The sequence below is a fragment of the Oryx dammah genome, unplaced genomic scaffold (genome assembly GCF_014754425.2).
Source record: "Oryx dammah isolate SB20612 unplaced genomic scaffold, SCBI_Odam_1.1 HiC_scaffold_19, whole genome shotgun sequence".
NCBI lineage: Eukaryota > Metazoa > Chordata > Mammalia > Artiodactyla > Bovidae > Oryx > Oryx dammah.
Window position 1 is genome coordinate 41,402,084 of NW_024070203.1, and position 10,956 is coordinate 41,413,039.

At 44.5% G+C, this 10,956-nt stretch overlaps 1 protein-coding gene and 1 long non-coding RNA gene across 2 annotated transcripts in view; one reads left to right on the plus strand and one right to left on the minus strand.

Annotated features, from left to right (window-relative positions):
- LOC120878621 (cytochrome P450 7B1) overlaps positions 1-4,975 on the minus strand; it is a 174,770-nt gene extending 169,795 nt beyond the window's left edge. Inside the window, exon 1 of the mRNA XM_040261299.1 lies at positions 4,733-4,975. Coding sequence (XP_040117233.1) covers positions 4,733-4,857 — 125 coding nt within the window. The 5' untranslated portion in view covers positions 4,858-4,975. The remainder of the gene's footprint in view (positions 1-4,732) is intronic.
- LOC120878623 lies at positions 4,757-9,574 on the plus strand. Its single transcript, XR_005724592.1, has 3 exons — positions 4,757-5,597; positions 8,562-8,710; positions 9,277-9,574. It is a non-coding gene; the product is annotated as an uncharacterized LOC120878623 (long non-coding RNA).
- The last annotated feature ends 1,382 nt before the right edge of the window (positions 9,575-10,956 follow it).

A 10,956-nucleotide genomic window follows, 5' to 3' on the forward strand; every position in this document is an offset into this window, starting at 1 on the left:
TATATTGGGAAATATCTGTACTTAAGTCTACTATTAGTAGACAGTGATTTTTTTAAATGTAGCTAATTATTGGACAAAAACATATATCACATGTTATTAATGATGTTCTGGAAATGAATTGGATTTCCTAGCACAACTCAAATCATATCTTCTAAGTTAGGATCCTACCACTACCACTGATCCAGAATGCTGGTTCTTTGAAAAAGAAAAAATGATTAAAAACATTTTAAAATAATTTTTCAAAGTTTTATTTAAATGTATTGCTTATTTTGTATTATGAAAAAAAGGCATATGTATTTTGACAATTTGAAAATATAAGCATAAAATAGGACATAAAAAATCATCCCATAAAAAGAAATCACCTAGATATAATCACTGTTAGAAATCTGGGTTTAGCTTCTTGTTAATGATGAAGTAGGACTTCTTAAGTGGCTCAGTGGTAAAGAACCTGTCTGCCAAGGCAGGAGATATGAGTTCAATCCCTGGATCAGGAAGATCCCCTAAAGAAGGAATGGCAACCCTCTCCAGTATTCTTGTCTGGGAAATTCCATGGACAGAGAGAAGCCTGGTGGGTCACAAAGAGTCAGACACAGCAAGAATGGTGAAGTAGCTTAAAATAACCTAACATTTTCACAGATAATAAAATACAAAATAAACAAACAAAAAAATGTTTTAAATGTGCTAAAGAGCAAGCAAAAGAAGGCAGATGCTGAAAGGAAGTCACCCCTTTAAAGAACAGACTCATAATGAATTAGGTCCGGGGTACACAGCATTTCCTCTGATACATCTGCAAGAGGGAGAGACAGCTGAAACTCAAGCAAAATGCTACAATATTACTGGTCGAGGTGTCAGAGTTTGGGGTTGGAAGTGGGTGTAAATCCAGAAGATAAATCTAGAAAAATATGCATATAATCACCCCTCAAATTGTTGGCCACACTCAGAAGTGTGGATCTGTGGCGATTTCAAAGAGCCCTTTGGAAGGAATCAGTTGGAAGATTCAAAGAACTGAGCGGAGGTTTCAGGTGCTGCCCACTGCTGGGGGGACAAGAGTTTAGGGTTTGAATCCTATCAAAGAAGACACTTAGAAAACATCCTGAGCTTTCCATGTGTGTGTTAGTCACTCAGTCGTGTCCGACTCTTTGTGACCCCATGAACTGTAGCCCACCAGGCTCCTCTGTCCATTGGATTTCCCTGGCAATCCCATCAGAAGTGGATTTCCCAGTATATGGAGCTTTTCATAGACTTTATTAAAAAATAAAGCTAAGCTTCTCAAATTCAAGAGAAATATATATGCACTCTAAAACAAAATTCAGCACTCTTCAGGGCAAGACAAACATTCAGAATCTAGAAAACTGGGTTTATAAACCAACAGACGGGCCACATCCGATACAGGTGAAGATACAGAGCAACTGGAACTCTTGTATAGTATGTACTGGTGAAAGTGTTACAAACAGAATACTTTGGAAAAGTGGCATTTTCCAAGACAGTTATAAGTCTTTACCCCATGACCTATCAACCTTCTCAAAGGTTTCAGGATTTTAACCCAAGAAATAACTAAATATATGCCCACAAAGAGTCTTAGAATGTTTGTACATGCAAGCTCAGTCACTTCAGTGGTATCCAATTCTTTTGTGACCCCATGGACTACAGCCTGCCAAGCTCCTCTGAGATTTCCCAGGAAAGAATACTGGACTGGTTGCCATTTCCTTCTCCAGGAGATCTTCCCTACCCAAGGATCAAACCTGAGTCTCCTGCTTGGCAGGCAGATTCTTTACCAGTGAGCCGCCTGGAAAGCCCCTTCCCATACATAGAAAGGAACTAAAATCATTAACTTGAGATGTCTATTTTTTTGTGATTAGCAGTAACCTTTTGATGTACATGGATTTTTTTTTTCCCCCCAGCAAAAACTCCTATATATCCTGGCTCCTCCCTTGCCTTTTCGGAACAGTTCCTCAGAGCTATGTGAAAGGCTGTCTATTGGGCTGTATAGTTTTCATAAGGTTCCAGATACAACATAATTTATAACTTTAGGTTGTGCACTTCTCTTCAGTTGACAATAGCTATGGCACTTCACTCTTCTGCTGAGCAAACATGAAGCCATTATTACTCAAACATTTGATTAAGTGATCAAAGAAAGCCACTCCATGACTATTACAAAGTCAAAAATGAGATCAATCCATAATCACATCTAAATATTGACAGAAATCATGTCTAAATACTGACAGAAATCACTGTCTAAATCAATAAAATGACTAAATATCCCCCAAACATTACTAATTCTAGTGTCTGTTGCTTTTTCATTAATTACTGATTCAGCCTCAATGCATTCCTCTTGCCTCATCAAGGAGACTTATCAAGATGTCCAATCACAGACTAGCCTCGACCATCTGAGAGTATCTTACCAACAGAACAAAACCTTGCTTCCTTGAGCTTTCCCCAAAATCCCATAACACAACCCAAATCCCATAAATAGGTCCTTTCTAACAGTCTTAGCCAGAACGAATGGTGTGTGTTCTTTCTCATAGCGATAAGCAATAATTCAACTCATTCCACTACAGATGCGTTCCCAGTGGTCTTTGGCTGGACGTCATTGAACCATGTACATGAACATATTCTATTTTGTAAGTTTGTTCACTTACTGTATCTTGAATGTAGATTTCTATGTCTTCATCATGGCTACATAAGTTTCTATGACTCCTATATGCAATAATTTTTTAAACTAAAACAGTACTTTTTGGAAAACAGTTTTTTCCTAATGTCTCGCTGTTATAAGTAGCCCTAATGAGCACAGTGCTAATTAAATCTTTAAGGACCTTCATGACTACTTCCCCAGGAGAAATTCTTTTAAATAAAATTACTGGAATTATTGCCTCAAGAGATATGAAACATAATACTACATTGCACTCTCATCTGAATATAAAACCATAGGAGCTACTACTATAGGACTGTCAGTGTTTAAATCCACTTCAAACAGGCTAGATGTCTATCAACTCTCAGTTTCACTCTTATCAATTCTGTGTTGTGCTGTGGCTGTGCTTAGTCGCTCAGTCATGTCCGACTCTTTGCAACCCCATGGACTGTAGTCCACCTGCTCCTGTCCATGGGGATTCTCCAGGCAAGAATACTGGAGGGAGTTTCCATGCCCTCCTCCAAAGGATCTTCCCAACACAGGGATCGAACCCAGGTCTCCCACATCGCAGGAGGATTCTCCGTCTTATCAACTCTGATGGTCCTTTGTCCTCAACAAACTAGACTTCTCAGCAGCATCTGACACAGATAACTCCCTTACCTGTTTAACATGTTTCTATCTCGTTTCCAGGATACCACATTCACTGGGTTTTCTTCCCATGCCGTTGGCCGCTCCTTCTCAGTCTTCTTTGGTGATCTTCTGCCCGGCTCTTCAATAAGGAGAATGCCCTGGGACCCCTGTTTCTTCATCATTCTTTCACAAGGTGACCAATCTTACTCATGACTTTATGTTCCATTTTCATATTTGTGACCTTTATAATTAAATATCCTCCCTGGACCTTGCCACCAAGCACCAGACAGACTTCTCTACTGATCTAACATGTCTCCAACAAAATCATTGATCTCCCCAACTTCCCCACCTGACCGAGATCCACCCAGATGATCAGACAAAAAACAAGGGAGAGGAAAAAAAAGCTACAAAGAACCTAGTGGTATGAAAAAGTGACACAGCAAGAAAAGACAAATAGATTTCAAAGTGAGTGCTTTTATGTTCCATTCTCCTTCCCTTTTTCAAATCAGATAACCAAGTGACACACTTCTGGGTTTTGTTGTTGTTAATACGCTGTTTTTTCTGTTCTAATAAAAATAACAGAATAAGTGTATAAAATACACACTATAAGCTCACTGCTGTGCTTAGGCGTTCAGTTGTGTGAGACTCTTTCCACACTCTTTGTGGGACCCATGTACTGCAGACCACCAGGCTCCTCTGTCCATGGGATTCTCCAGGCAAGAATACTGGAGTGGGTTGCTATGCCCTCCTTCAGGGGACCATTCCCAACCCAGGGATTGAACCCAGGTCTCCCCAATCGCAGGCGAATTCTTTACAGTCTGAGCTGCCAGGGAAGCCCAAGAAACCGAAGTGGGTAGCCTATCCCTTCTCCTGGGGATCTTCCCCACCCAGGAATTGAACCCGGGTCTCCTGCACTGCAGGCAGATTCCTCACCAGCTGAGCTACCAGGGATGCCCCTGCAAGCTCATTAAGTACCCACAAAAATCCCAGGGGTTGCTATTCTGTTTTCCAGATGCCGGCCAGTGGTAAACTGAGTCCCAGAGAGGCAGCCAGAGGTACTGTTCATACCACACACTGAGATTTTCCTAAAACATTTCACTTTTAACAAACTGAAACAGAATTCCCCTCCTGAGATACTTCGCAGGCTAGGCCATAAAGCATCAACTCACTGCAGCAAGGCACCAAAACGTGTCTGGAAACCATGCGTGACACCTAGAGTGTACTACCGCAACCCCAGGGCTGACTACAACCGAGCCTGGAGGAGCGAATCTAATTCGAATTCGGTGCCCACGCTTGCACACGGTCTGCGCGTGCCTGAGAAAGAGGCAGGGGAAGCTTTGTGTCAACACCCGACCCCCAGAGACGCCGGCGTGCCCACAAGTTGTGAGCCCGCGCGCCGGGGATGGTGGAGGGCGCTCTGGGCCCAGGACGCATGCGTGGCCCGGGCAGGCGCGGGGTCGGCGGGGCGCTTACCTGGTGCGCCGCGCGCTCAGGCACAAGACCAGCAGCAGTAGGGCCGCGGCGAGGGCCAGGCCCGGGGAGCCGAGCGACTGCGGCAGCCACGGCTCCGGCCAGAAGCCACCCATGCCCGCGCTCATGTCTTCCGCTGTCCCGACTGCGCGCAGATCAGGGTAGTCGGGGTCTCTCTCTCCGAGTGGCGCGGCTCCGCGACTCTGCAAGGGCCCAGGAGGCTGGCCAGGCCGTGGCGCCGCCTGGATGTCAACGAGGGCCGAGTCTCAAAGTTCCCGGACTCCCCTCCCCCGGTACGCCCCCTCCCCCCTGCTTCCCCTCCCCCGCTCACCCACGCGCACCGCCCCGCTCGGCCATCGCCTCCTGCCTGGCGCTTCTGGAACGCGGCGCGGCTCCCCCCACCCCCACCCCTCGGTCGCCGCCCGGGGGTAGGAAGGAAAAAGGGCTAGAGCCGAGGGGGAAGGGGCTGGGATTTCCCCGGCTGGATCCGCTAAAGGCCCAAGAGAAGGGGATTTCAGTTCTGAGTGGAAGTGAGTCGCTTGCGTCTGGCTCCCTTAGTCCGCGCCCCCGGCCGGAGGGACCGCGCTGGCCCTCGAGGAGGTTTGGGACTGTGCCCGCTGCGCTTGGGCCCCGGCGACCACTTGGAAATCCCCCCGCCCCTGTCCATCCGGCGGGGTGCCTGCGGGTCGCGCTGCCCTCCGCCCGCCTGGTCTACCCCACGCTCCCTCCCGCGCTTGCTGGGCACCCAGGCCAGTCCCAGGGGCCCGAAAGCCAGGGACCCGGATGGGACCCTCCAGAAGCCCTGATGGGGCAAGGCTTCCAGGAGACAGAAGACACTTGAAACGAGCTGTTACAAAAGGACGCTAAGGTACCAACTACAGCAGAAGTGGTACAAGACCCCACAAGTTGTCCTTAGGATAAGGGAGAAAGTTTTGAAAAGATCTTTTCCTCAGTAATGATCATTCGCGTTGCTTGATATATGTGTATTTACCCTCCACACTGAACTTGGAGCAGTACTTTTTTTGTGTTAGAGAACATACAGGGCTTCCCAGGTGTCTTAGTGGTAAAGAATCTGCCTGACCATACAGGAGCCTCAGGAGACTTGGGTTCTATCCCTGTGTCTGGAAGATCCCCTGGAGTAGGAAATAGCAACCCACCCCAGTATTCTTGCCTGGAGAATCCCATGGACAGAGGAACCTGGTGGCCTATAGGCCATGGGGTCGCAAAGACTCCCACATGACTGAGCAGGTATGCAAGAGAAAATAAAATGAGGCTCAGGTTAAGGGCTTCCCTGGGGCTCAGACTGGAAAGAGTCTGCCTGCAATGCCAGAGACCCAGTCGGATCCCTGGGTCAGGAAGATCCCCTGGAGAAGGAAATGGCGACCCACTCCAGTATCTTTGCCAGGAGAATCCCATGTACAGAGGATCCTGGTGGCCTACAGTCCATGGGGTCACAAAGAGTCAGACAGGACTGAGTGACTAACACTTTAACTTTCAGGTGAAGTAATTGATAACTATTCTAACCAGGACTATTCCAGTGCCATCATGCTCTTTCCTTTAGGTAAGATTTTTATTTCACTGTTCTCCAAACTTACAGTGGCCTCAAAACTGGTCTCCATACCTCTGATCTTAGAGTTTTCCTGCCTGTCTCCCAGTTGCCACATCCCTACAACACAGACTTATCCAGCTTTGATCCTGTTCAAAACTCTCACTGGTTGCCTTTGTGCTAAAGTCATTAATCTTGGACCTGAAATGAGAAACCCTCCACAATCTGCCTCCATCCGTGGCTAGGACAGGTCCATATACTGGAATGCTTGAGCCACTGTGTCCCTCACACCTTTGCTTATGACGTTCGCAACCTGAAAAAGTTTCCTCTCTCCCCTAAATTCTATTATACCTACCTGTCAAGACCCAACCCAAAGATCACTTCCTGGTAGAAATTACTACTAAGTCTTATAATTAATCTTTCCCTCTTCCAGACTGTTAACACTCTCTGCTTTCCATTCCAGGAATTAAACCCGAGTCTCCTGCGTCTCCTGCGTTGTCAGGCAGATTCTTTACCACTGAGCCACGAGGGAAACCCTATATGTTCTCTAACACAATGCTGAAAATTGCGTTCCAAGTTTGGTGTGGAGCGTAAATACACACGTGTGAATTTTCACATTTCACGTTTTCCCAAGGCGAGTTACTTCTGTCTCACCTGCTATAGAAGGTGAGAACACGCTTTTAGACAACCTTGTCTGCACCTACACTCTGCCCCTTACTGCCCTGGTCCCCAACCCTAGAGTTGAGATAATGTATTGGGTTGGCCAAAAGGTTTCTTCAGTTTTTATGTAAAAATGAAAGAAACATTTTTCATTTTCGCCAAGAACTTTACTGAACCGTGTATTCACTGTTTTGTTCCACTACCTTCTGCCGTTTTTCAGCAACTTTGTAATTCCATCTTCCCAAATCCTTTTATCTTTTTGAGCAAAGAACTGTTCCAGGTGCCTTTTACAGTCTTCCAGGGAATGGAAATTTTTTTTCCACTAAGAGAATTTTGTAAAGACTGAAATAAATGGAAAACCATGTGTGGTGAACGCATTGGATGAATCAGAGCTTCCCAGCTAAGCTTTAACCGTTTTTGCCTGGTCATCGAAGAAACACGTGGTCTTGTGGTATTCTGATGGAAGATTATGTGTTTTCTGTCAATTAATTCAAGACACTTTTCTTCAATGCTACTTTCAGTTTGGGCTAATTGGGATACTTGTTGGAATTAATCATTTGGTTTTCCAGAAAGAAAGTGAAAGTTGCTCTGTCATGTCTGACTCTTTGCAACCCTATGGACCATACAGACCATGGAATTCTCCAGGTCAGAATACTGGAGTGGGTAGTCATTCCCTTCTCCAGAGGATCTTCCCAACCCAGGGATCAAACCCAGGTCTCCCGCATTGTGGGCAGATTCTTTACCAGCTGAGCCACAGTGAAGCCCTTGGTTTTCCAGAATATTAGAAGACTGCCTTCCAATCCCCTATATACACAATATCACCTTCTTTGGATGGAGACCAACCTTTGGTGTGGTTGGTGGTGGTTCATTTCGCTTACCCCACAATCTCTTCTGTCCTATATTTTTGTACAGTATCCACTTTTCATCCCCTGTCACAATTTGATTTAAAAACAACATGTTTTCATTACATTTAAGTACAGAATTGCATGCAGAAATACAATCAAGAACTTTTTGGAACAGAAATTCAAAGTGATGAACCTAACGAAACTGTTCCAAGTGATTTTCAGGGCTTGATCTGGATATTTTGAGTATGTCATCTATTTCCCACATGACATAAGGTTGATTGTGCTCACTTAATGTCTTGATTTGATCACTATCAACTTTAACTGGTCTTCTGGAACATGGAGCATCAACCAGCGAGAAATCTCCACTTTTGACCCATTTGATCAGTCACCGCACTTTCTCCATATCCTTCTAGAAATAATAAAGCATAATGTATCAATGTTGCTTTTTTCTTCCACCTTCAATATTAAAATGGTTATACAAAAATTCACCCTTTATTTTTAATGCAGGCTGATATTGTTGTCACAATACAATCTAACAAAATTGTTTCTAATGAAGTTAAAGACAATGAAACACTTCTAGAGTCATCTTACAGAAAAAAAAACAAATGAACTTTTTGGCTAACCTAATAGTTGGAATGACTTTGCATGTGCCTGGCCCTTAGTTCATGGTCCAGAACTGAATTACTTGTGTTGCTGTGCTTGGCCTTAAAACTGGGAATGTCTGGGCAAGCAGGAGAACTCTAATGTTTTTGAGCTTCTTTATCTTGTGCTTTTATTACAGGGTTTTTCTACTACCCCTCCTATCTCCTGTCATAGATTCAGTTTTCCAGGAAGTCAGCATACAGTGAGCCAACAGCTATCCTGTCTCCTCCAAGAAAAAGCAAATTGGTTTCCATCACTACCTGGCCTGCAGAATCAATTTACAGGATGGTATGTATCAATGCCTCAGCTTTCTGTATCCACTGAAGAAAAGCCCTCTCACTAATTTTCACAAGAAGCCTCAGCTTTTATACTTCCGTTTTTCATTTGACTCCTGGATGACACTTCTGTTTGAAAAGATAGGTTAAAATGTTCAACATTAGTTTATTAAATGTTTACCATGGGCAAGGCACTGTGCTAAACTTTTTATTTTATAACATTAATAACAGACAATGTCAGCAGTTAATCACAATGTCTTAGGTAGGTGGACGGAGGAAGACTACACTGTCAACCCACTGAATATGGTTGGCAACTGGGTCATCTTCCTGTGATATTGCTATAGTATCTTACTTAGAATGCTTTATGGCAGGGGTTCCCAACCTCCAGGCCTCGGACTGGTACCTCCTGTTAGATCAGTGACAGCATTAAATTAGAAATAAAGTGCACAATAAATGTTATGTGCTTGAATCATCCCCAAACCATCCCCACTCTGAAACTAGTCCCTCGTGCCAAAAATGGTTGGCGACCACTGCTTTATAGTATATACTTAATACATTTTGAAAATGTATTTCTCTTAGGTTTGCCATTTCTGCTAAAAGGGGACTCCATACTGTAAACTGGGGCTTCTGTGGTGACTCAGACGGTAAAGAATCTGCCTGCAATGCAGGAGACCTGGGTTCAATCCCTGGGTCAGGAACATCCCCTGGAGAAGGGAATGGCAACCTGCTCTAGTATTTTTGCCTGGAGAATCCCACAGACAGAGGAACCTGATGGGCTACAGTCCATGGGGTTGCAAAGAATCAGACATGACTGAGTGACTAGCACACACATATTGTAAACTAACCTGATTGAAATAAAATCTAAAGACTTCTTTGATTCCCCTTTTGCTTTTGTTACGCTGTGTCAACATCACTATATTCAATCCAGTTCAATTTATTTTACTTCCAAAGCATGCCTCGATTTCCATCACTTCTCTGACAGAGAAGACTAGTTGACCCACCATGTCTGCCCGTTCCTCCTCATAAGGATCCTCAATTTTTAACTCAGCACATGGCTGTCCATTACAAAGACTGCTTTCTCAGCCTTCCTTATATAGATAGTTAGATATAACCCTGTGACCGAATTCTCACCAGTATGCCATGTTTAAGGTATTAATTCAGACAAGTGTCCTTAATAGGCATGGCCAGGCCCTTTACTTCCATTCTCTTTTCTGCTATTTAGAATATAGACACTATGCCTGGAAGCCAGGCAGCCATTGGAGCATGTACAAGTATATCCCAAATATTACATTCAGTGTTGTTTGTTGTTTATAGGAAATTCAGATTTAACGGGATCCTTTGTGTTTTTTGCTACATCCGGTAACTAGCTTAATTTCAGCACAGGAGTTCATAAGGCATCCACGTAAGGCAACAGTAAAATTCTAGTTGCCCAACATCCCCTTCAGAAATCAGCCAAAAATTTCTCCTTCAAACACTGGCTACCAACATTAGTGTCTTATGTACATTGGCTCTGCTAATTACACCAGAATCAACAGTTAGGTCTAAAGGTCATGGGGTGGCCTTTAGATTTTGAGATACCCAGATATGGAAATGTTTTCAGAATAGATAGCAACTAACAATGGCAACCCACTCCAGTACTCTTGCCTGGAAAATCCCATGAGCAGAGGAGCCTGGTACGCTGCAGTCCATGGGGTCGCTAAGAGTCGGACACGACTGAGCGACTTCACTTTCCCTTTTCACTTTCCTGCACTGGAGAAGGAAATGGCAACCCACTCCAGTGTTCTTGCCTGGAGAATCCCAGGGACGGGGGAGCCTGGTGGACTGCCATCTCTGAGGTCACACGTAGTCGGACACGACTGAAACAACTTAGCAGCAGCAGCAGCAGCCTAATCATCTATCTTCAGAAAATACTGATTATGAATCACATGGAGAGAGAAAAATACCTGCAAAAACAGAAGTAGGACCAGAGGAAGTAAAGAGAGAGGGTGCTAAACCGGAGTCTATAAAGGAACAGCCATAAAGGTCCAGATGGCAGGGTGTACCCCAAAGCCTTCTGCCTCTAGCCCAGCTGACCCTCATCCACCAGGTGGTCTAAACTGTCTGCCTTTTTTGCTGTCCTCTTTCTAATCTATGTTAAGGCTTGAATCTTGGCCCTGCTTCCCTTGAGGCCTTCTCTTTTACATAAAACATGTTTGGAAATCACCCCAACTTGAAAAATGGCTATGTCCCTGCATTTCAATGTCTATGTCCTAATCCCCC